The following is a 26565-nucleotide window of genomic DNA, read 5'->3' as shown; positions in this document are numbered from 1 at the left end:
ATGCTACTTTATTTCAGCATCTCAAGAACTCTAGACTACTAGTGTTTTCATGATTAATTTTGTCCCCTACACTTCATTTTCCACAGCAGAATCATATATATGAAATGCAAATATAAATGTCACCTCTATACTCAAAACATTTAATAGCTCTTTATTGCTTCCAGGATAGGATAGTCAGCCTCCAGCATGGTCTCCACTGACCTCCCACAATCTGGTATTCATACCATTTATAGACTCTCTTTCTATATTATACCAGTGGTGGGATCCCTGGGTGGCGCAGCGGTTTGGCGCCTGCCTTTGGCCCAGGGCGCGATCCTGGAGACCTGGGATCGAATCCCACGTCGGGCTCCCGGTGCATGGAGCCTGCTTCTCCCTCTGCCTGTGTCTCTGCCTCTCTCTCTCTCTCTCTCTCTCTCTCTCTGTGACTATCATAAATAAATAAAAATAAAAAAAAATAAAAAAATATATTATACCAGTGGTGATCTGTGTGGTCAATATAAGACAAGATGGTTGAAGTGATTTACATATTGTATTATAAAAAATACTGTAGGTTTTGTCTTCAGCATCCTCTCACCCTGGGATCACTCACTCTATGGGAAGCTAGCTGCCATGCTGCGAACAGCCCTATAGAGAGGCCCATTCTGTGAGGAAGTAAAATCTCCTGCAAATAGCCAGTGAAAAAATGAGGACTCTTCTCAATAGCTAGGTGAGTTAGCCATCCTGGCCATAGCTCTTGAACCCACAATCAACCTTCAGATGACTGCAACCTGAACTGACATCTTAACTACAGTCTCATGAGAGGTCTGGGGTCAGAAGCACACAGATAAGGGGTTCCCAAATTCCTGACCATCAGAAGCTGAGATACTAATTTTTGTTTTAGGTGACTAAATATGGGATAAAACTTGTTATGTAGATATATATAAGTAATAAAAGATAAAGGCTATATTCCTTACCATAGCACATGAGCTAGGATTATGGTTTTCTCTCTTCCATTATCCATTTTAATTTATGCTTCAATATTACTCAATTACTCACAATTTTCCATGCCTTATCAATTGCTATCCAGCTTTTCTTCCTCTCTTTTTTTAAGATTTCATTTATTAATGAGAGGCACAGAAAGGCAGAGACATAGGAAGAAGGAGAAGCAGGCTCCTCATGGGAAGCCTAATGTGGGACTTGATCCCAGGACCCTGGGATCATGGCCTGGGCCGAAGGCAGATGCTTAACCACTGAGCCACCTAGGCACTTGCTATCCAGCTTTTCTGATATCACAACCTCCTAGAAGCTGTCCCTGTTCATCAATTCCTTAATGACTCATATAATTTGATGACCAGTGCCAGAATTGTGTGCCACTTTTATACATGGCCAATTGCATAGCACAACCTGAGTTGTAGTTAATATGTGAATGATAGAGTGTGACCACACACACATGGTTTTATGTATACACTCCCATTTTTTATTTTGATCATGCTTTAATATATTTGTTTATACATCCCTCCTAGCATTTGAAATAGGTATTCAATAAGCTCGTATTGAATTAACAGACTTGTGTTAAATTTTCAATATAACCAGATTATATGAACATTTAAAATATGTAATTTTACTGATAAAGGATTAACATCCAAAATATATAAAGAACTCATTAAACTAAATTTTAAAAAATATTTAAAAATGGGCACAAGAGCAAAAAAAAGGGGGGGGGGTAGAAGAAAAGATGCTTAACATCACTAACCATCAGGAAAATGCAAATCAAAACCTCACACCTGTCAGAATGGCTACTATCAAAAGACTAGAAATAACAAGTCTTGGTGAGGATGTGGACAAAAGGGAACCCCCATGGATTGTTAGTGGGAATGGAAATTTGGTGCAGCCATTATGGAAAATAGTAATGGAGGGGCGCCTGGGTTGCTCAGTCGGTTAAGTTTCTGACTCATGGTTTCAGCTCAGGTCATGATCACAGGGTCATCGGATCAGGCCCACCCACACTGGGCTCCATGCTCAGTGCAGAGTCTTCTTGAGATTCCCTTTATCCTCTCTTGGCCCCTCCCTCTGCTCATGCTTTCTCTCTCTCTCTAAAAATAAAGAAAATCTTTTTTTTTTTTTTAAAGATTTTATTTATTCATGAGACACACACACACACAGAGAGAGAGAGAGAGAGAGGCAGAGACACAGGCAGAGGGAGAAGCAGGCTCCATGCACTGGGAGCCCGACGTGGGACTTGATCCTGGGTCTCCAGGATCACGCCCTGGGCCAAAGGCAGGCGCTAAACCGCTGCGCCACCCAGGGATCCCTTCCCCTAAATTAAAAACAGAACTACCATATGACCCAGCAATTCCACTTTTAGGCATTTATCCATAGAAAATGAAAACATTAATTCCAAAAGACACATGCACTCCTATGTTTCTCACAGTATTATTTACAACAGTCATGATACAGAAGCAACCTAAGTATCCATGAATAGATGAATGGCTAAAGAAAATATACACAATGGGAAATGTATACAATGTGATATTATTACCCAGCCATTAAACAAAAAAGAAGAGGAATCTTGTCATTTGCAACATGGATGGACAAGATGGACAACAGGGTACTATGTTAAGTGAAATAAATCAGATAGAGATGAACAAATACCTTATGACTTCACTTACATGTGAAATCTGAAAAACAAAACAAATGAACAAACAGAAGCAGACTCATAAATATACAGAACTGATGGTTGTCAACACAGGTGGGTGGCGGATGAAATAGAAAGAGGGAATTAAAAGGTACAGCATTCCAGTTTTAAAGTAAGTAACACACAGAGATATAATGTACAGCATACAGTCAACAATATTGTAACAACTACCTGTGGTAATATAAGGTAACCAGACTTCCTGTGGTGACCATTTTATAATGTATACAAATACTGAATCACTATGTTGTACATCTGAAACCAATATTGTATATCAATTATTCTGATAAAAAATATACAACTTTAAAAAACAAGAATTGTGCAGAACCAATAATTAGAATTCTCATCTATTTTTAATTATTCTAACTACAGACCAAAACTTTTTATCCTAGAAAAGAAATAGCCTACAGAGATATGGAGAATGTATCTTAGGTAATCCATATCCAAAACAAAACAAAAATTTTGTTGTTGTTAAAAGAACTAAACATGTAGATTTCAGGTCCTTAGTTTATTTTATTTTTTTATTTTTTTATTTTTTAAAAGATTTTATTTATTTATGCATTAGAGACACACACACAGAGAGGCAGAGACACAGGCAGAGGGAGAATCAGGCTCCATGCAGGGAGCCCGACGCGGGACTTGATCCCAGGACTCCAGGATCACGCCCCGGGCCAAAGGCAGGCGCCAAACCACTGAGCCACCCAGGGATCCCCAGGTCCTGAGTTTAGATCAGTGTTTCCTAATCTTTTTCAGATCATGGAATGAACACAAGGAAGTGATATTTGTTTTCATTTTTTTAAAGATTGTATTTATTTATTCATGAGAGGCAGAGAGAGAGGCAGAGACACAGGCAGAGGGAGAAGCAGGCTCCCCTTGGGGAGCCCACTGTGGGACTTGATCCCTGAACTCCAGGATCATGCCACGCCCTGAGCCAAAAGCAGAGCTCAACTGCTGAGCCATCCAGGGATCCCAAGGAAGTGATATTTGTTCAGAAAACTGAGATAATAAAATGAGGCTGCTCTTGGCCCACACCTGACACAGCAGTCTGTTGTAGCACCCTGCTTAAATTGTATTCTTTTTAAAAACACTTTAATTGAAGTACAGTTGATATATTATGTTTCAGGTATACAACATATTGATTTTGACAATTCTATACATCACTCAATGCTCACCAAGATAAGTGTAGTCATCACACAATGTTATTGCACTATTACTGGTGATATTCCCTATGCTGGACTTTTCATCTCCATGATTTATTTTATAACAAGAAGTCTGTACTTCTTATTCTCTTTCACCTATTTTGCCCTTCTCCCTACCACCCATCCCTCTGGCAACCATCAGTTTGTTCTCTGTATTTATGAATCTGTTTCTATTCGTTTATTCATTTTTTTCTTTAGATTCCACATTAAATGAGATCATATAGATTGCCTTTAAATTAAATTTTAAATTAAAGTTAAATTTTAGGCAATTTTGCCTAAAGGTGACAGATCTCAGAATGTCTTCTCCAATACTTAGAAGAAATACATAAAACACTGTAAAAGCCTGCAAAATATTCACTTGCAGGAACCAAATAAGACAAAGGACAAAACCTTAATTTGAGGTGCAGATAAGGAAATGAAAACAAAAATGCTGGTGTGGAATGGAGGAATTCTTAACTATGGCCAGAAACAATACCAAAGTTGGAAGTGAGGTTACAAAATGGTGAGGATTCTGAGTAATAACCCCAAATTTGGAGAAAATAAGATTGAAGTGTGAATTGACAGCTCACAAAATGAAAGTGAGGAGAAATACTTATGTACAGAAGCCTCAGGGCAAAAAGAAATGAGGGGGATAAGAGTTATTATCTGAGGGTCATTAAAGAATTTCACAAATGATCTGAACCCTACTCATTCCTACCAGGATGAACATGTAACATTTTATCAAATTTCAGAACACAAAAATAATGAGCCCAGGTTCTACAACAAAGACTGCATGGCTCTACTTGAGTACTGTCCCTTCTCCTTACCTCCCTCAGACTATAGAAAAACAGACCAAAATCATTTCAGCCCTACACTACTGTCTAAAAGGAGGAAGAAACCAGGTTTCAGTTAAGGTGGGAGTAGGAAAGATATCAGAGAATATTCATTCATTCTACATTAGAAGAAACACATCTGAGAATTTTATAATCAGCTAAGTAGTTCTTCAAGTATAATGGCAAAATGAACATCAGACATGCAAAAGTAAAAAAATGAAAAGAATTCAATACCCATTAATCTTTCCTGAAAAAGCCAATTAAAGATAAATTTTAAGAAGTGCTTGGGTAGCTCAGTCCTTCAAGCTGTTGCCTTTAGATCAGGTCATGATCTCATTAGGGAGTCTGCTTCTCCCTCTCCCTCTACCCCTCCCCACCGCTCATCCTCGTGTGTGCATGTTCTCTCTTACAAATGAATAAAATCTTTAAAAAAATTAAAAATTAAAAAAAGGTAACATTCAATAAACAAAAAAGAAACAAAGCAAAGAATTCAGGAAAGTAAAGAGAAAATGTAATAAAGGACAATGATAAGCACTGAATTTAAATGTAGAACCTAGACTAAGTAAATTTGAGAATTATAGTTAAAAAATAAAATGTAAATGATACAAACCTCAGCAAAGCTGTGATGACAAAAATGTCTTTAAATATTGGTAAAAAGTGTTAATTTCTAATTTTTTAGAGCAAAGGGTGAATTAACACTGATAGAATATTGTTGAAAAACATGACCCTAATCTCATTAATCTTTTTTCTTATCCTTGAGAGGAAGTCTTGGAAATTCTTCTCCTGTACAGTAAAGAAATATTCAGTTTAAATTCCATTTGATTTGTTCATGGCTAAAATTAAAAAGAGAGGAAACAACAAATGATGGCAATGATGTGAAGAAAGGGGAACCCTCTTGTACTGTTGGTGGGAATGCAAGCTGGTACAGTCACTCTGGAAAATAGTGTGGGGGTTTCTCAAGAAGCTAAAAATAGAGGCACCCTATGACCCAGCAATTGCACTACTGGGTATTTACCCCCAGGATACAGATGTAGTGAAACGACGGTATACCTGCACCCCAATGTTCATAGTAGCCCTGTCCACAATAGCTCAACTGCAGAAGGACCAAAATGTCCTTCAACAGATGAATGGATAAAGAAGATGTGGTATACATATAAAGTGGAATATTACTCAACCTTCAGAAAGGATGAATACCTATCTTTACATCGACATGGATGGAACTAGAGGGTATGATGCTGAGTGAAATAAGTCAATCGGAGAAAGACAATTATTATATGGTTTCAGTCATATGTGGAATATAAGAAATAGTGAAAGGGACCGTAAGGGAGGAGGGGAAAATGAGTGAGGAAAAATAAGAGGAAGACAAACCATAAGAGACTCCTGACTCTGGGAAACAAAGGGTTGTAGAGGGGGTGGGGGAATAGGGTAACTGGGTGATGGGCATTAAAAAAGGCACATGAGGGGATGAGCAGTAGATATTATACTGTATGTTGGCAAAGTGAATTTAAATAAAAAGATTTTAAAAATTCCATTTGTTCATTCTGTTAAAATCAAGTAAAATTAAATTAAATTTTTACTCAAAATGGCATGCTGTTATGAGTGAATTATCTACCCCCTATTTTCCCTTTTGTATATGTGCACAGAAAAATGACAGGAATCAATACTGACTCCAAATGATTATTTCCTAAGCACTTAACTTTTGAGCTTTTTTTTTTTGTTTTATTCTGCTTTTATTGCTTAAATTTTTAAAGATTTATTTATTTATTTTAGAGAGAAAGAGACCGTGTGTGTGTGTGGGGGGGGGCAGGGGAGACAGGAACAGAGACAGAATCTCAAGTAGACTCTCCACTGAGAGCCCAATGTGGGGCTTGATCCCAGGATTCTGAGATCATGACCTGGGCCAAATCCAAGAGTTAGATGCTTAACTGATGACTGAGCTACCAGGTCCCCCTGCTATTTTTTTAAAGTTTTAAAAAGAAAAGTATAACAAATAGATAAAGACTTCTGACTTGAGCTGTATTATCAGACATAAGAGCATGTGCTTTGGACTTCAAAGTTGCCATATACTTACTACCTGTGTGACCTGAGAACAGGTGATTTCTTGAATTTCATTTTTCTTATATATATAGTGGTAGTGCAAAGTCTTAAACTTCCCAAGATTGAGACATAAATAATATACCTCATTACAGCTGTGAATCTGGCACATGGAAAGTACTTAACAAATACTAATTTTCCTTAGGGAGCTCAGGTTTTGAGAACAGAAATAGAAAGAAGAAATTCAATTATACCCTGGGTTTTATATTTCCTCTCCAATTATATATTAAACCTCTAGTCAAGAGTCCTTTAGTCATGAGTCTTACCTCCCTAGATTCGTGTGGCTAACTAAGTTCTGTTTGCTTTGTTAACAACATGACTAAAATGCAGTGTAAAGGGGTTTCACAATATAAACTATTGTGTAGTTCTAGAATCTCTTCCTGCTGAGAAATCAGTATCTTCTTGACTCAATGCAAAAATATTATATTTAAAGCATATTAAACATCTCTTTTCCCCATTGAGATGCTGACAGGATCTATTGCCAACTGAAAGTAAGGTCGTGATTAGCAAAGAAAAACAACATGGGAATGATCAGTGATCTTAAAAAAAAAATAGAAAGAAGTAAAATAACTCTCCACAAAGTGGACACTACCCTGCCTTCAGTTCTATAAAACTACAGTTACATGCTTTGTTTATAAGGAAAATGTTTTTACAATGAAATCCGTAATTTAAAAGATAAGCCTCAGGATACAGTTTATTTAAATTAGCATGTAGGGAAGCCTTATTTAATAAGGGAAGCCCAGCACTACCAATTATATAGGTGCTGATCTTTACAGGACTGCAGAGAATGAAGTAAAAGCATCTGAGAACTGAGTTAAGAAGGGAAAGAGTGAAGAAGATGCATAACACAGATGTTCTGAGAGCATAGGAAGGGTAAGTCACTGGTTGTTAAAGTGATGAGTTGACAGTAACCACATAACTTCCTAAAAATGACCCAATATCAATACCAACAGAACTAAACTCCAAAGTTACAATCTGCTTCGAGGAAGAGACGTGTAGTTTTTACCCTAGGTACAGTATTTCTTTTCTTTTCTTTTTTTTTTTTTCTCTTTTTCTTTTCAGTATTTCTGATGTAGTTAAGAACAACCTTTTAAATTAAAAGCACCATGATGACTGCACGGGATACTTTCATGCCAAAATGATGAGAAGCAGAATTCTGAAACTGTAAAATACAAAGACTGATATCAAAGCTGCTATAATTTAAATGTCCCATGAAATATTTTAAAATCAGTGATCCAGGTAAAAGGGGAAAAACTAGTTTAACAAATGGTGCTTTCTTTTGGAGGAATGGAATCTGTAACAGAAAAAAATGGTCATTTGCTTATAAAGCTTACTTGCACAGAGCTCTGTTGATCCCATGTTGCCTACTTGGGAAATCCCCAGGGGAGCTATAAAGTCTGTTGTAAATCCAGGTGCTACTACTCTTGTCTGTCAAAACAGGGACATTTTCTTAATAAACATTTCAAAGCTCCCTACCATCAGGATTGACTAGTTTAGGGGCTGGAAGGAGGTGTAGACAGCATGAGTGACAGGCAAAAAAGACAGATTACATATATATTGATATTTATTTCATTCAAGTTCTAAGAGTATGCTTAATTCTTAAATTTACTCTAAATTCCCTTCTGGATACATCTAATGGATTCTTTACTGGTCTTGTGATCTAGTCTCTCAATTGTTAACAGAGCCAGCATTATCTTCCTGAATATGGATCGGATCATGTCACTTTCCTGTTCCCTATACCTACAGAATAAAAATTTTAATTAGCAGCATAGCATCAGAGATCCTTCTAGCTTTATCCTTCAGAATTCACCTAGAATATTATTAGTTCCAACAATACTAAATTTCAGGTAGTTTCTCAAATATACCTTAATATTTCACACCATTATGACTTTTCATATTTCATTTTCTCTACTAAGAATACTTCCAATGCTTTCTTGTCTTAGTTCTTTTCTTCTTCTTCTTAGTTCTTTGTAAGAAATAGCGAAAGGGTCTATGACGCCTACCTTAATTCCAGGTAGACTTGGGTGCCTCCCACTCTTAAGCTCCCATTGAATCCTGTTCATATCTCCATTATATCTACCATTACAATACATTATGATTTCTTGTTTTCCATGGCTTTCATCTATGAATTTTCCCAAAAGACCAGTAACGGGCACAAACTGCTTAACATTTAGTGAAATATAAAAAGTTCTTATAAATATTTTTCCAAAGTTCCAAATTTTGAATATCCATTCTGTGATTCAGAAATAAACTTGTCAACAGAATTACCTAAAGTATGCCAAACTAATCTCAAAGTCTCAAATTCCTGGCCTATAAAAAAAATAAGTCCTGTCATACATATGCTACAACATGGATGAATCTTGAGGATACTATGCTAAGTGACATACGACAACCACAAAAACCCAAATACTGTAAGATTCCACTTACATTTACCTAAAGTAGTCAAATTCATAGAAACAGAAAGTAGAATGGTAGTTACCAGGGGCAGAGGGGAAAGGGTAAAGAATAAATGTTTAATGCAAGATAAAGATCTGGAGATCAGTTTTACAGCAGTGTAAAATACATAACACTAGGGAACTATACATTTAAAAACTTGTTGAAATGGTAAATTTAATGTCTGTGGTTTTATCTCTAAAAAAAAAATCCTTGAGTTAATAAGAAAACTGCAAGTTAAAACATAATGACTATGATTAAGTCTGCTTTAGCAGTGCTTGATATATAGTAGACATTCAAATAGTTTTAATCATTGGATATGTTAAATAACTAATTTCTCTAGCAGGTAATGTGTATTTCTGGGATATAGTTTATGTCTCTGCGAATCTTCATTCAACCTCCAAATTGTGTCTGGTATTTTGTATAGTACAGAATGAACAGAATTTCAAGGGAAAATAGGAATGTTATTATCTAATGCTTTAAACCATTATGTATTTGTTCCTCTGGAAGAACAGTAAACACGGAGATGCAGTAAAGTGACAACATACTACTTACAGTTAAAATATTAGGAAATGAAAAACACCATATTCTTAACAAAAGGGGGCCAGAAAAATAATTTATGCTATATCATTTACAGGAATATTATGTTACCATTGAAAATAATGATAAAGATCAGTATTGGTTGATTTTAAAAGATTTGCATACTTTTTTTTTTTTTTTTTTGGTAAAGATTTTATTTATTTATCCACAAGAGACAGAAAGAGAGAGAGACACAGAGAGAGACATAGGCAAAGGGAAAAGCAGGCGCCCTACAAGGAGCCCAATGTGGGACTTGATCCCGGATCCCAGGATCACGCCCTGAGGCGAAGGCAGACACTCAACTGCTGAGCCACTCAAGCATCCCAAAATATTTTCATACTTATTGCTAAACTGGAAAATTCTTTTTCTTGAAGATACAGAGAATGAAGTCTGACCAGTTATATAATGACTAGTTAGCTCTAATGAGGATTGCAAGTGATTTTCATTTCCTTTAAAAATATTTATCACTGAATTTAAATATATCAGCACTCTTTTATAAGGAGAAAAATTAATAGCATTATAGTTATCATGTTGTACATTACATCCCCAATACTTACCAATTTTATAACTGGAAGTTTGTACCTTCTGAATTATCTTAACCCAACCCAATTTCCCATTCCCCATCTTTGGAAACCACATATTTTATTTCTTTTCCATGAGTTTGGTCTTTTTAGATTTAACATGTAAGTGAAATCATAGAGTTTATGTCTAGCTCTGACTTAGTATAATGCTCTCAGGCTCCATTTATGTTGTTACAAATGACAGAATTTCCATATTTTTTATGGCTGAATAACATTCCATTGTGTATATCTAATATGTTTTCTTCATCTATTCATCTATTCTGTCGATGGACACTTAGGTTGTTTCTATGTCTTGGCTACAGAAAATAATATCACAATGAACATGGAGGTGCAGATATTTTTGAGATAGTGACTTTGGTTTTTTTTTTTTCGGATATATACCCAGACATTAAATTGCTAGATGATATAGTAGGTTCTATTTTTAATTTTTTGAGGAACTCCATACTGTTTTCGATAGTGCCTATATCACTTTGCATTCCTAATAACAGTGCACAAGACTTTCCTTTTCTCCACATCCTCCCCACCACTTGCTATTTCTTGTCCTTTTGATGAAAGCCATTCTCATAGGCAGGAGGTGACTGCTATCTTATTTGTGGTCTTGATGTGCATTTTTCTGATGATTAGTGATGCTAAGCACCTTTTCATATAAGTGTTGGCTGTTTGGATATCTTTTTTGGAACAATGCCTATTCAGATCCTGTGCCCATTTTTTTTTTTTTTTTAAGATTTTATCTATTCATGAGAGACGGGGAGAGAGAGAGAGAGAGAGAGAGAGAGAGAGAGAGAGAGGCAGAGACACAGGCAGAGGGAGAAGCAGGCTCCATGCAGGGAGCCTGACATGGGACTCGATCCCAGGTCCCCAGGATCAGGCCCTGGGCTGAAGGCGGCGCTAAACCACTGAGCCACCCGGGCTGCCCCATTTTTTTTTTTTTTTTTTTTAAGATTCTGTTTATTTTTGAGAGTGGGTGTGTGCACACAAGCAGTGGGTAGGGGCAGAGGGAGAGGGAGAAGCAGACTTCCTGTTGAGCACGGAGCTGGACATGGGGCTTGATCTCAGGACCCTAGGATCATGACCTGAGCCAAAGGTAAATGCTTAATGGACTGAGCCACCCAGGCACCCCCAGGTGCCCATTTTTAATTGGATTATCCGGGGAGTTCTTTTGCAATTAAATTGTAGGAGTTCTTTATATATTTTAGAAATTAACATACTATCAGATATATGATTTGCAAATATTTTCTCTCATTCCATGGGTTGTTTTTCATTTTACTTAGACTTTCCTCTGCCGTACAAAAGCTTTTCAGTTTGATATAGTCCTATTTATTGATTTCTGCTTTTGTTTCCTTTGCTTTTATTATCAAATTCAAAAAAACATCTTGAAGACTGACATTAAAGAGCTTACACCTGTTATCTACCCAGGAGTTTTCATGGTTTCAGGTTTTATGTTTAAGTCTTTAATCTATTTTGATCTGAGTTTTGTGTATGGTAAATGATAGTGGTCCAGTGTTCTCAAAACCATTTGTTAATTATACTTTCCCACTGAATATTTTTGACTCTTTTGTCATAAATTAATTGACTGTATATGTGTAGGTTTATATATGGGCTCTCAGTTCTGTTCCACTAATACATATGTCTTTTTGTATGCCTATACCATACTGTTTTACCACAGCTTTGTAATATCATCTGAAATCAAGGAATGTGATACTTCCAGCTCTGTTCTTCTTTCTCAGGATTGCTTTGGCTATTCAGGGTCTTTTGGGATTCCATACAAATTTTAGGATTTTTTTCTGCTTCTGTATAAAATGTCATCAGAATATTGGTAGGGATTACACTGATGTATAGATTGCTCTGGATAGTATGGACATTTAACAACATTAATTCTTCCAATCTATGAACAAAGGATATCTTTTAATGTATTTATGTTTTCTTCAATTTCATTCATAAATGTCTGGTAGTTTACACTGTAGAGATTTTTCACCTCCTTGGTTAAATTTATTCTTAACTATTTTATTGTCTAGATGCTATTGCAAATGTGATTATTTCTTTTTCAGAAAACTCACTGTTAGTGACAGAAATGCAACTAATTTTATATGTTGATTTTCCATCTTGCAACTTTACTGAATTCACTGATTAGATCTAACAGGCTTCTGGTGGTATTTTTAGGATTTTCTATATATAAAACTATATTTCTACTAATAAAGACTCTTTTACTTCATCCTTTCTGATGTCTTTAATTTCTATTTCTTGTCTAATTGTTTGGGCTAGGATTTTCAGTACTATGTTGAATAGAAAGGAGAGGACTTCTTAAAGTTGATTTTGTTGGGTGACTTAAAAGCTTCATGAACTTGGATATCCAAATCTCTCAACAGATTTGGGAAGTCCTTTTTTAATTTCATTTCATAGACTTTCTGTCCCCTTCTCATTCTCTTCTCCTTCTGGAACTCCAACAATTCACAAATTGGTCCTTTTGTTAGTATCACTTATCATCACTTAGACTTTCTTTTTCCTGTGTTCTCCTCTGACTGGATAATTTCAAAGTTCCTGTCTTCATTCTCACTGATTCCTTCTTCAGCTTGATCAAGTCGGCTACTGAGGCATTTTTAATTTACTTCACTGAATTCTTCAGCACCAGAGTTTCTGTTTCGTTCCACTTCACAATGTCTATCTCATCATGAAACTTTTTGTTTTAGTCATACAGTGTTTTCAGGGTTTTGTTGAATTGTCTTTCTGTGTTTTCTTGCATTTTTCTTGTTCATTGAATTTCCTTAAAATAGTTATTTGGAACTCATTAAAGTATAAATTGTAGATTCCCATGTTTTGGGGGTTTGATAATTGGAAGATTATGATCCTGTGGTGGTGTCATGTTTCTTTGATTTCTGGTGTTCCTTTGAATTTTGTGTTGTCTTCACATTTGAAGTAGGAGCCACAACCCACTCCAGGATGTCCAAATTCATATTCTGTTTGCTCCAATAGAGTGCTGCATCCTCTGTGCACCTAGAGTTTCACAAAGGCTTTCTTCTTTGTTGGTGACTAAGTAAGTGTTCCCCAGAGGTTCACAGACCTCAGTCAAGAGCTGATTTATGGATCACTTCAGTGTCCACAGACAGGAACAAGGTCTGTCTCCCTACTATATGTTGCACGGGTGGGCACAATTCTTGCCATTCTTCCCGTGGTGTATAGTGGGAAATCCCACAGTTCCCACAAAGGCACTTCTGTTTGCATATGGATGCCAAGTATTTATTGTTAGGAGTATGTGGGAAGGACTAAAATGAGAAACATCTTATATAGCCACAAAGCTGACATCACTTCCCTGTCTTTCCACTCCACCCCTCTCCCACTTTAAGAACTGAAAAAAATTATAGAGAGATGTAAGAAATTGCTTCCCTCAGTATAAATATGGTTTACTATATTTTTATTTATCTCCATGCCATTTGTTTTGCTTTTCAGTGAAGTTGAGTGCCTTAGGCTGTCCTACTTCAATCATTATATTACATCTCATTTCAATTAATTTATATTACCTATTTGGTCTCTGAATACATCGGAATTTGCTTCTATAGGTGTACAAGATTGAAAAACCAGAGCAAACAGCTAAGGTGGAATCCTCCTACTTAAGTCGACTTAACAGCACACTCCTCACATTCATGTAGTTTCTTTAAAATTTAGAGTTGTCTCATAAATTCAAAAACATGACACCTTGGTGGGAGAGGACTAGTTCCAGTACAGCATTTTGCTAAGCTCATAAGTCTTTCTGATTTTACCCACCTTAGATATGCCAAATAAATGTCTGAGCATTTGAGTGTAAATTAGAAACCTTAGAACCTAAGTAGGGGTCACCACTGTGGCCATTGCAGAAATGTGAGCCACCCAAGGCACAGCACCATATCAAAACAGGAGTATCCCTAGAACTAAGCAGGATCAACTATTCAAGCCAAAAACAAATGAGTCATTCTTGATCTCTGTTTCCTTAACCTCAATATTTAATCCATGAGAATGCCAAAAGCTCAACCTACAAAGTATATTCTAGATGTGTAAGCTTTAAAACCATTAATTGGACCAGGGCAATACCTCTTTAAGTACTTCAAAGGCTTCATACTTCATTTAGAATAAAACTCAAACTCCTTTAAAGTCTTAAATGACCTGGGTCTTTTCAACCTCTTTGGGCACATTTCCTATGAATCTCTTCTTTTATTATACTCAAAGGTGTCTTTTTTTCTATTTTCCTATTTTTTTTTTTCTATTTTCCAAGCTCAATTCTGCCTCGAGACTCTGTATTCGCACTCTCTTCTGCCAGGAATGCTCTTATCCTAGATATTCACATGGTTAATTTTCAATATTAAGGAGATAAATTCAAGAAAGACCTAAAAGATGGTTCAATATCTGCAAATCAATCGATGCAATACATCACATTATAAAAGGAAAGATAAGAACCATATAATCATTTCAATAGAGGCAGAAAAAGCATTTAACAAAGTACAATATCCATTCATGATAAAAACCCTCAACAGGGGATCCCTGGGTAGCTCAGCGGTTTAGCGCCTGCCTTCAGCCCAAGGCGTGATCCTGGAGACCTGGGATCGAGTCCCGCATCGGGCTCCCTGCACGGAGCCTGCTTCTCCCTCTGCCTGTGTCTCTGCCTCTCTCTCTGTGTGTCTCTCATAAATAAATAAAATCTAAAAAAAACCCAAAAAACCCTCAACAAAGTAGCTTTAGAGGAAACACACCTCAATGTAATAAAGGACATATAGGAAAAATCCACAGCTAATATCCTCAATGGGGAAAAACTGAGAGCGTTTCCTCTATGGTCAGGAAATAATAGGGATGTCCACTCTCACTACTTCTATTCCACATGGTACTCGAAGTCCTAGCCACAGCAATCAGATTAAAAAAGAAATAAAAGGCATTCAAATTGGCAAGGAAGTGAAACACTGACTATTTGCAAATGACATGATACTGTATATAGAAAATCTGGAAGACACCACCCAAAAATTGCTAGAACTAATCAACAAATTCAGGAAAGTTGCAGGATATAAAATCAATGTACAGAAATCTGTTGCATTTCTATATACCAATAGTGAAGCAGGAGAAAGAGAAATTAGGCAATCAATTCCATTTACAATTGCACCAAAATCAGTAAAATACCTAGGGATAAACCTAATTAAAGGGATGGAATACCTGTACTCTGAAAAACTGCAAAACACTGGTAAAAGAAATTATAGGTGACGCAAAGAAATGCAAAGACATTCCATGCTCATGGATTAGAGGAACAAATATTGTTAAAATGTCTATACTACCCAAAGCAATCCCTATCAAAATACAAAGAGCAGTTTCCATAGACCAAGAAGAAGCAATCCTAAAATTTGTACAGGACCAAAAAAGACCCTCAATAGCCAAAGCAAATCAAAGAAAAAGAAAATCAAAATAAAGTAAAGCTGGAGGCATCACAATTCTGGATTTCAAGTTATATTACAAAGTTGTAATATCAAAACAGTATGGTACTGGCACAAAAACAGACACACAGATCAACGGAACAGAATAGAAAACCTAGACATTAACCCATAAGTATATGGTCAATTAATCTTCAACAAGGCAGGAAAGAATATGCAATGGGAAAAAGACTATCTCTTCAATAAATGGTGTTGGGAAAACTGGACAGCAACATGCAAAAGAATGAAACTGAATCACTTTCTTATGGTATACACAAAAACGAATTCAAAATGGATTAAAAACCTCAATGTGAGACCTGAAACTACAGAAATCCTTGAAAAGCGCACAAGCAGCAACTCTTTTCTAGATACATCTCCTGAGGGAAGGGAAATAAAATAAACTACTGGGACTACATTAAAAAAAAAAAGTTTCTACACAGTGAAGGAAAAAAAAAACTAAAAGGCAACTTATGGAATGGGAAAAGGTATCTGCAAATGACATATCTGTTAAAGGGTTAGTATCCAAAATATATATATAACTTTAAAAACTCAACACACACAAAACAGAATAATCTAAAAATGGGCAGACCTGGATAGAAACTTTTCCAAAGAAGACATAGAGATGGCCAACAGATACATGAAAAGATGCTCAACACCACTTATCATAAAGGAAATGGAAATCAAAACTATAATGAGATATCACCTCACATTTCTCAGAATAGCTAAAATCAACAGTATAAGAAAAATAGGCTTTGGAGAGGACATAGAGAAAGGGGAACCCTCTTGTACTGTTAATGGGAATGCAAATTGGTGCAGTCATTCTGGAAAAAAGTATGGAGGCCCTCAAAAAGTTAAAAATACAGAACACTACTATGATCCAGCAATTGCACTACTAGGTATTTAGACAAAGTACACAAAAATATTAATTCAAAGGGATACGTGAGCCCTGATGTTAACAGCAGCAGTGTCAATAGCAAAATTATAAAAACAGCCCAAGTGTCCACTGACTGATGAATGGATAAAGAATACATGATGTATACACACAACCACACACACACACAATTAAGGATCATCAGATACATGTGATAAACCTCTAAAATGAGAGAGGGCCAATTGGGTGGCTTAGTTGTTAAGCATCCAATTCTCACTTTTGGCTCAAGTCACGATCTCACAGATTAGGCGATTGAGCCCTGTGTGGGGCTCCACACTTAGCAGGGAGTCTGCTTGAGATTTTCTCCCTCCGCTCTACCCCTCCCCAACCCTGCCGCTGGCATGTGCATGTATTCTCTCAAATAATACATAAATCTTAAAAAAATAAGATGAGAAATTTTTAAATCTTAATAATTGAGGTAGAAGGAAAAACAATTCAGAAAACAAAAAAAAATGTTTTTAAAAAGATCTAATTTTCTCAGAGAAATTCAAGAAGATATAAAAGCTACAAAACAAGATTTAAGAGGTCATGAAAAAGAACATTCAGAATATGAGAAAGTTAGAATCTCATTACCAAAATAAAAAAATTCAGAAGGACTGAAGATAAAGTCAAGAAAATAACCCCAGAGCTGGAGGAAAGAAAGAAGTTAAAATGTAAAAGAAACTGAAGATTAATCTAGTGAGATCGTAAATCCAACTATTAGAGATTTTAGAAGGTAAGACCAATGAAATGGAGAAAAGAAAATGATCAAAGAACTAATTCTAGAATTTTTCTGAGCTTAAACAAAGGGGGAAAGAGAGACAATATATTCCTAAACCCAGGAGTCTTCATAAAAAGACTCTGGTCAAGATGTTTTAGTAAATTCATGTTTTGAGGCATATAATGTACAGCAGTGACAGAGCACTCTAAAAAGCTACAGCTGGGATTAAATACAATCTAAACATATTTGTGGATCAGAATGGAACACAAGTATAAAGTCAGATGCAGGGCTGGATACAGAGCCTGCCTGTAATTTGGATCAGCAAGTAAACTGGGGTGGTTAGAATTTGACTTTCAAAGAATGATGAGACTAAAAGCAGTTTATAAGATATATAAGCTCATTACTTAAAACTAGAAGCCAAATTTCCCTACCTTTATCCTTCCCAATAATTAATTGCTCTCTAGGATTAGGGCACAGAGAATCAGGAAGATAGCCTCAAGAACAGAAACAGAAACAAGGCATTTACTGGCTCTACGGGTTGATCTTTGTAAAAGCTTCAGTATCATGGTGGGTCAGAAACTACCATTAAACTGAAAATATTCATGGTACCACTATTTTTAAGTGCTCTTAACTAAAAAAATCTGTGTCTCCATCAACAATACAGAAATTATTAGATAGATAAATGCTAAATAAATAAGTGATGTAGTCACATGCAATACAAATAGCACAAGACTGAAAGAAAATGTATTAAGTGGAACAAAAACAAAGTGCAAGAACCCAGACACAGTATTTACTTTATAACTCCATTTAATGTAATTAAAAAACAGGTAAAATCAATATATGCTTTTAGAAGTCAGAATTCTGGTTACTGAAAGGAGGGGAACTCAAAGATGGCTTCTGAAGATAGTTATTACTGTATTTCTTAAACTAGGATCAACTTACAATACATTTTTCAGTTTCTGAAAATGTAGTGAACTGAACAAAATACATTCTCCTGTAAGAGTGGTGTACTTGAGTAAAGAACTTAACAAATAAGTTACTGAAATTAAAAAGAAAAACTAAACAAGTGTGAGACTTACCACTGAACATAGTTGAAGACAGTAAATAAATTGGAAGATAGTATCAGGAACTCAGAACACAGAAAAGACAGATAAGGAGATAAAGACAGAGAAATTAAGAGATATGGAAGAAAGATTTGAGAGACTTTAGTATAGGTCTACCAGGAGTTGCAAAAGAAAACAACTCTAGAGAGACTGGGGATAGGATACTTGAAGAGGTAATTGTTGCTAATTTCTCTAAAATAGGGGGAAAAATGAGTTTTCAACTTTAAAGCACTGCTGCATATCTTGTATAAAATGAATAAAAATAAAAGTTCTACTGTAAACATTTAGGAGCTCAAGCTAAAGGGGAAAAAAACAGGGAGAAGAATAGAGGTACTGACAAACTCATTTTGCATAGTAGCTCATCAGAGAGCCTATGAGACATTGACAGAACAGCAATTACAGTTTTAAATGTATGATTCAAAGTCACAAGTAACAAACAGGAGTTCTGGGAGAGTGAGGGAAGGCAAGGAGCAGTTTAAGTGAGCTAAATCTTAACCTGTGTAGCAAAGAGTCAATAAAAAAAAAAAAAAAAAAAAAAAACCAGTATTGAGGCTAGAGTAATGAAGAAACTTCAAAAAGAAAAAATAATGTACTATAGGAGGTGGAACTGAAAGCAGGAAAGATAGTAATGTTGCCTTTCTTTTTAAGTCCTTTTGTACTATTTGATTTCGCACCATGGTCATGTAGTATGTTAATTATATATCTCACAAAATAGGATAACAGAAAATGTTGGGCCTACAAAAAGTGAAGTTGCTGTTCCTAGCTACATAATAGAGGATGCTGATTCTCAGTCATTAAACAAAAGATATTACTTAAAATTTTAGCATTAAGTCCCCTGCTGCTGGCTCTAGGATTTAAATATCCCCATCTCAGAAACATGCACCCCTATGTTTAGAGCAGCATTATTTACAGTAGCCAAATTATGAAAGCAGCCTAAGTGTCTATCGATAGATGAATGGATAAAGAAGATGTGATACACACACATACTCTTATTATTCAGCCATAGAAAAGAATGAAGTCCTGGCATTTGCAAGAATGTGGATGGAGCTAGAGTGTACAATGCTAAGTGAAACAAGTCAGAGAAAAACAAATACCATGTAATTTCACTCACATATGGAATTTAAGAAACAAAACAAGTGAGCAAAGGGAAAAAGGGAAAGACAAACCAAGAGACTGACTCTTAACTATAGAGAACAAACTGATGTTACCAGAGGGGAGGTCAGCGGCAGGAGGCGGGGGTGAGGGGGGTGGGGGTGGGGAGATGAGTGAAATGGATGATGGGGTTTAAGGAGTGTGATTGTCATGATGAGCACCAGGTGATTAAAATAAAAACTTAAAAAAAAATTACATATAGGGATGTCTCGGTGGCTCAGCAGCTGAACGTCTGCCTTCGGCTCAGGGTGTGATCCTGGAGTCCTGGGATCGAGTCCTGCATCGGGCTCCCTGCATGGAGCCTGCTTCTCCTTCTGCCTATGTCTCTCTCTCTCTCTCTCTCTCTCTGTCTGTCTCTTGTGAATAATAAGTAAATAGAATCTTTAAAAAATTTACATATACAAAGAGACAGAGTAAAACACAGTTTACATAAAATTTCAATACTTGGTATCTGTTGTAATCTTGCTACTAAACAGTGACTGCTGGATTAAATGTAATAGATATTAAGGCAAAAGACAAGAATTAGGACCTTGGGGTTGGAGGAAGCAGAAAAAGGTATCAAACTAGGTTTTCCAGAAATGGCTGACATCCAAACTGAGTCTTAATGGAAAAAGAGTGTTAAGTAGGCCAAACAAGGGTACATTAACATTTAGAAGAGGACAGAAGCATATGGAAAGACAGGGAAAAGGGAGCTTAATATACTAAAGAACAGCAATATCCACTAGAACTTTTACATCATGTTAGAAACGTTCTTTATCTGTGCTGTCCAATATAGGAGTTGAGGAATAGATTTTAAATTTTTATTTAGTCTAATTAATTCAGTTTTGGGGGTGGGGGAGAACAACAAGAGAGGGTGAGAGAAAATCTCAAGCAGGCTCCATGCCCAGTGAGGAACCCAACATAGGGTTTGATCCCATGACCCTGAGACCATCATCTGAGTAGAAATCAAGAGTCAGACACTTAACTGACTGAGCCCCCAGGTACCCCCAGTTTTAATTAATTTAAACAGCCAAGTCTAGAGGCACCTGACTGGCTCAGTTGGTAGAGTGGGCAACTCTTGGTTGTGAATTCAAGCCCCATGTTGGGCGTAGAGCTTACTTAGAAATAAGTAACTAAATAAAAAAGTAAGATAAGGGACACCTGGGTGGATCAGCAGTTGAGCGTCTGCCTTTGGTTCAGGGTGTGATCCTGGAGTCCCAGGATCGAGTTTCACATCAAGCTCCCTCCATGGAGCCTGCCTCTCTCTCTCTCCATGTCTCTCATGAATAAATAAATAAAATCTTTAAAAAAAAAAGGTAAATAAATGAAATGTGAGGATATTTAAAAATAAATATGGGGTACCTGGACAGCTCAGTAGTTGAGTGTCTGCCTTTGGCTCAGGTTGTGATCCCAGGGTCCTAGGATTGAGTCCTGTATCAGGTTTTCTCTATATGTCTCTCATGAATAAATAAATAAAATCTGGGCAGCCTGGGTGGCTCAGAGGTTTAGCGCCACCTTCACCCAGGGTGTGATCCTGGAGACCTGGGATCGAGTCCCACGTCAGGCTCCCTGCATAGAGCCTGCTTCTCCCTCTGCCTGTGTCTGTGCCTCTCTCTCTGTGTCTCTCATGAATCAATAAATAAAATCTTAAAAAAATTAAATAAAATCTTAAAAATAAATAAATAACCATGTCTAGAAATTGAAAAAGAATGGCAAAAATAAGGAACATGATATGAAGAAAGGACAATGTGAAAGGCTGAGATATGAGCACAAGGCAGATAATGAAGGGCCCAGCATGTGTTGCCACATTGTTAATTTTTATTTATTTATTTTTAAAAGATTTTATTTATTTATTCATGAGAGACAGAGAGGCAGAGGCACAGGTAGAGGGACAAGCAGGCTCCCTGCAGGGAGCCTGATGTGGGACTTGATCCCGGCACTCCGGGATCATGCCCTGAGCCAAAAGCAGACACTCAACCGCTAAGCCACACAGGCATCCCTGTTAATTTTTATCTTGAAAGTCAGAATGAAACATGTGAGGCCTCTAAGTAGTCAAGAGACAGGATTAGCTTTATACTGAGAAAAGAGCACTGAAGCTGCAAGTGGCATACAGAACAAATAGGGAAAGAATAAAGACACATGGGTAGAAAACCTGCAGAAACAGTGGAGAAAGAACAAGAAGATAAGTTTATGCAGAAGTTGACCTAAGAAGTATGGGATGGTTTTGAGTGATATAATACAATTAAATATAAATAATGATTAAATAGAGACATAGCTTCATCATTTTGAGAAGAATACAGATTTCTGGCTTGAAAAACTGAATGAATTAAACATTCACTGAGACAGAAAAAACAAAAATAAATAAGTAGCTCCATCTCAGCTTTTATAATTTGTTTCCAGTGGGAATTGTTAAACTATTCTCCAGTCTCTTTAAAGGAGAAACCAAGCATACCAGAAAATTGAGGTCAAAAGTCTTGGGAGCTTTTAGCTTAAATCACTGTTGACTATTCCCTTTCCTTCAGAGTCCACATATCCCTTTGTCATTAAATCTTCTGTTCATTCTACCTCCTCAAATTTTCTTCATTGTCTAACCCTAATTCATTATTTCTTCCCTGGATTACTTTAATGTCTCTTTTTAGTACCTTAATTATTCACATTTTCCCATTCCTAAATCAGGTAAGATTTATAAGAGTAGCATTAGGTGACAAAAGGAAACCAAAGTTTCAGATCTGTTCCTTCCCATTAGTATATTAGTATAACTGGCAAAATTACTCACTTTATTAGAACCTCAGTCTCCTCAATTATATGAGTACATTGAAGACAACTTTCTCACAGGCAGCTGAGAGGCTTTCATAAATTAACCCAGTATGTATTCAGAATACGTGAAACAATCTAATAATAATTTTATTATTGGTGGTGGTGTATTTATTGTAACTTTCTGTATATCAAATAGGATTGCATTCACAGAAGGCGATCATTAAATATTTGTGTGACGTGCAGTTGGTTTGGTTTAGGCTGTTATAAAATTACTTTTGAGATATTAGATGTATATAGAGAAATTGAAAAATACAACTTTTTCTAAGATTTAATAAAAGCTACCTTTTAAAGAGACATCTATTCATTTGTCAAATGAACTCTTTAGGACTCCAAGAATGAAAAAGATGAGAGCCCTCCTTTCTTCCTTGAGAACAGAGACTGTGTCTTACAGTTATACTGCCAGGATGTAAAACAGCTCCTAATATAGCTTCAGGATGCTTATAATTTAATAGAAAAGAAAACATGCACACAGATCATTTCGACTGGTGGTAGAAAATGACAAGCAGTTAAGAGAAGTTCAGATTAAACTCAGAGAAAGTGGTGACTATTCCCTGCTGTGATAACAAACTGACAGAGAAAGACGGGGGAAGAGATAAAAAAAAAAAAAAAAAAAAAGAAAAACAGAAGGAGAGAAGTTAGGAAGGGAAGAAATGAGATGAAAGTGAGGTACAAGGGCCAGGGAACAGTGAACAGAAGGAAAGGGCCAGATAAAGAATCTTGAATAATATGCTAAGGAGCCTGAATTTTATCATGAAAACAATGAATAACCTTTGGAAAATTTGAAGGGGAAATGACATGGTCATATATGTGTTTTAAAAAGTATTAATCAGGAAGAAATAGAATAAAAAGACTAGCAAAGGACAAAACTAGCCAGAGGGTCAATTATTTAAGATAGTGTTGCAAAAAGAAAAAATGCTACAAGGAGAAAATATGTTGCAGAGATATAATTCTAAAGATGAGTAAGATGTGATTGAAAATGCTGTGGTGGTGGTGGTGGGGGGACAAGAGAAAGTAAGCCATTAGTAATTATTTACTGGTTTCTGCCTTGACCAACTGAGTAAATGGATCACATCTATTACTTAGATATAGTGGTATAAAAAGGGTTTTGTTTTTGATTCCGAAGTAATCTCTACACCCAACATGGCTCAAACTCAGAACCCTGATATCAAGTCACACTTGGATTCTTAACCTAAAACATTTCCTTATATGCAGTTTCTATTAAAACTCACGGGGGAGTTTTTGCTCTATATCTAAATTTCATTTACAAAGATTTCACATTTGAAATTTTTCACATTTCAAACACAAAGAATTATGGCACCTAGTCAGGCCTAAGTTCTTTTTGCATATAATCTTTCTGGTTTTGATAAAAAAAAGTTTTAACAAAGTTCAATGTGGAAACAGTATTATCATGCAGGATCAAAACTTAGTTTGCATCCTTTTTGGTCATAGATTAATTGCTCTTCTGCTTCAAAGGCAATATATTAAAAAATATATTACTCCTTTTGTTAGGAGTACTTTCAGTTTTATAGATTCAGGATTATCCTAAGGCTGTCTAGAAGTTTTCAGCTGATGATTAGGTAATTTAGGTGGAATAATGGATTTAACGCAGTTAGTTCTTCAATCTAATTTGTCAGGCCAAGGACTGTTAGGGCAGACTCTGACTTACCCCTTAACTAATAGGCTTTGAGTAAAATGTCTTGCTTCTAACCTTGTTTCACTTTGCCATAGGTTACAGATCAGTATAGTGAGGCTCTTTCTACCTTACTTTCATAAAATAAGGATTCATAGCACATATATAAAATAGTCTGAAATTCTTTAAGAAATCAGAATGCATTTTCAGGACTACTAACACCATACTAACTTTGGCTCATTTTCTCAAAAAAAAAAAAAAAAAAAAAAAAGTTTTCCATCATAAATATCAAAATAGAAGAGTGATGGTTTTGTATTGCAAGCAGGTCCCTGAAAATAATAAGGTTTATTTGACTTCAGTATGAATATTACAAAATTAAAAAAAATATCAAATTGAAGTAACTGTGTCCTGTGGTAACAATTAATAACCAAAAAAAGAAATAAGACACAAAGAAGCAAGCAGGCATGGGGAAGTGAAGAGCAATCAGTAGACAAATTATTCCATATCTTTTGTTATGAAAAAGGTTAAGAGATAAGATATACTGATGAAAGAAGAAATGCTGAGTCAAAATTGTTATCCTTAGATTATTCTTTAATGTCTACATATTTTTGTTTATTCTTTTTTTTCTCAAGAAAAAGGGATAAGTGATTGGTAAGGTCAAGTATCAGAATAGCAATCTTTAAAAATCAAATCTGAAAAGTAAATGGAATGAAGAAAGTTAAAATTATAATATTCTTTTTACTGAATTAACTTCCTCAACTTAGGTCCTTCTAATGTTAAATTTATAGAATTCTGTGAAACGTGCCTTCATCCATATGCTTACAATAAAATCAGTTGTCTTGGCTTCTGAGGGTTGTTTTCCTATGGCAGAAAATGCTAGTTAAAAAGAATAAGAAACAAAGCCAAACTGAGGGGTTATTGGACAAGATCAGCAATTTTGACCAAACCTCCAGACATAATCAGTTGGCATTTTTTTCAACCTCTAATCTAGCTTAAAACAGTACATTGTAAGTTCCTTGAAATTAATCAATGGAAGTTAAACAAGAAAGACTTGACATTTTGGAAACATGCATCAGACTCCTCTAACACTGAAGCAAACTGCTTTTATTTATAATCTTTCCTTTTTAAAAATGTGATTTTCTCTTTCCTCCTTATCAATCTCTTAAACTGCTAGACTACTACTGCAGATTAAAGGATAAAGGGACACCTAGATGGGTATTAATGAGATAATTTTTAGAAATTTTCCAAATTTCACGTTCTACCTAAAACTGAAAAGGGGAAGCCAAAGAACTTATGAATACCAAAACAACAAGCTTTTCATTACATAGTAGGACATTGTTCTATCAAATATTTCTTGAAATCAGTGGACTACTTTCAAGCCATTGATTAATCTTTGATTACTATGATCATGAATGCCACAACCACAACCAATAATGATAATAATTTAATTTTCACAACCCCAAAAGGTAAATGTATCTTCATTTTAGAGATAGTTAAGATACAGAGAAGTTAATTAACTTGTTCAAATTTACAAAACAGTGGCAGAGATTTTATCTCTAGTTTTGACCTATGTATTTTTTTAAAAAGATTTACTTATTCATGAGAGACACAGAGAGAGGTAGAGGCATAGGTGGAGGGAGAAGCAGGCTCCATGGAAGGAGCCCAATGTGGGACTCGATCCTGGGACTCCAGGATCACGCCCTGAGCCAAAGGCAGATGCTTAACTGCTGAACCACCTTTAAAAATATTTAAATTTTTACTACATACAATTATTTTTAAATTTCAGAGACTTTCAAAGACCACCAATATTCCATGTTCAGTACACAACCAGCAATCAACTTAAAAAAATTTTTGTACATTTACATCAAGTTGAGTACTGTGCTAAAAAGCGTATGTGTACAAGGGGGTGTTTACCAGCAGAGGCACAGTATGTAAAGAGGGGAAGAGATGCATAAGGTATTAAATACTCCATTGTTGTGAAACCTGAAAAAGAAAAAGGTATCAATGGAAGTATAAACTGAATTTGGGATTACAAGAGATTCATCAGCATAATGTTTCATAATGAAAACAAAACTGGAAGTCTTTTTTTTTTTTTTTTTTAAACATTTTTATTTATTTATGATAGTCACAGAGAGAGAGAGAGAGAGGCAGGGACATAGGCAGAGGGAGAAGCAGGCTCCATGCACCGAGAGCCCGACGTGGGATTCGATCTCGGGTCTCCAGGATCGCGCCCTGGGCCAAAGGCAGGCGCCAAACCGCTGCGCCACCCAGGGATCCCAAAACTGGAAGTCTTAAACTTTAAATATTGACATTGTTTTCAACTGATTTTGAGATTATTAGAAAACATTTTCAGAAATCAAATAGAGGTAGCTAAGGCACCGGGGTGGTACAGCCAGTTAAGCGTCTTTCCGCTCAAGTCATGATTTCAGGATCACGGATCAAACCCCATGTTGGGTTCTGCACT

At 36.0% G+C, this 26565-nt stretch overlaps 1 protein-coding gene across 32 annotated transcripts in view; it reads right to left on the bottom strand.

Moving 5' to 3' along the window:
- The window catches only part of ERC1 (ELKS/RAB6-interacting/CAST family member 1), a 545178-nt gene that overhangs the window by 201544 nt on the left and 317069 nt on the right, over positions 1 to 26565 (bottom strand). Inside the window, exon 17 of one of the 32 annotated variants that reach the window (XM_072799523.1) lies at positions 25921 to 26084. The exons of the other annotated variants lie outside the window; for them this stretch is intronic. Within the exon in view, the coding sequence (XP_072655624.1) occupies positions 26012 to 26084 (73 nt within the window). The 3' untranslated portion in view covers positions 25921 to 26011. Of the gene's footprint in view, positions 1 to 25920; positions 26085 to 26565 lie in introns of those variants that run through there. 32 annotated transcript variants of the gene reach the window in all.

Source organism: Canis lupus, chromosome 25 (assembly GCF_048164855.1).
Source record: "Canis lupus baileyi chromosome 25, mCanLup2.hap1, whole genome shotgun sequence".
Taxonomy (NCBI): Eukaryota; Metazoa; Chordata; class Mammalia; order Carnivora; family Canidae; genus Canis; species Canis lupus.
Note: the sequence above shows the minus strand (reverse complement) of the source record. Positions and strands in the feature narration are given on the sequence as shown.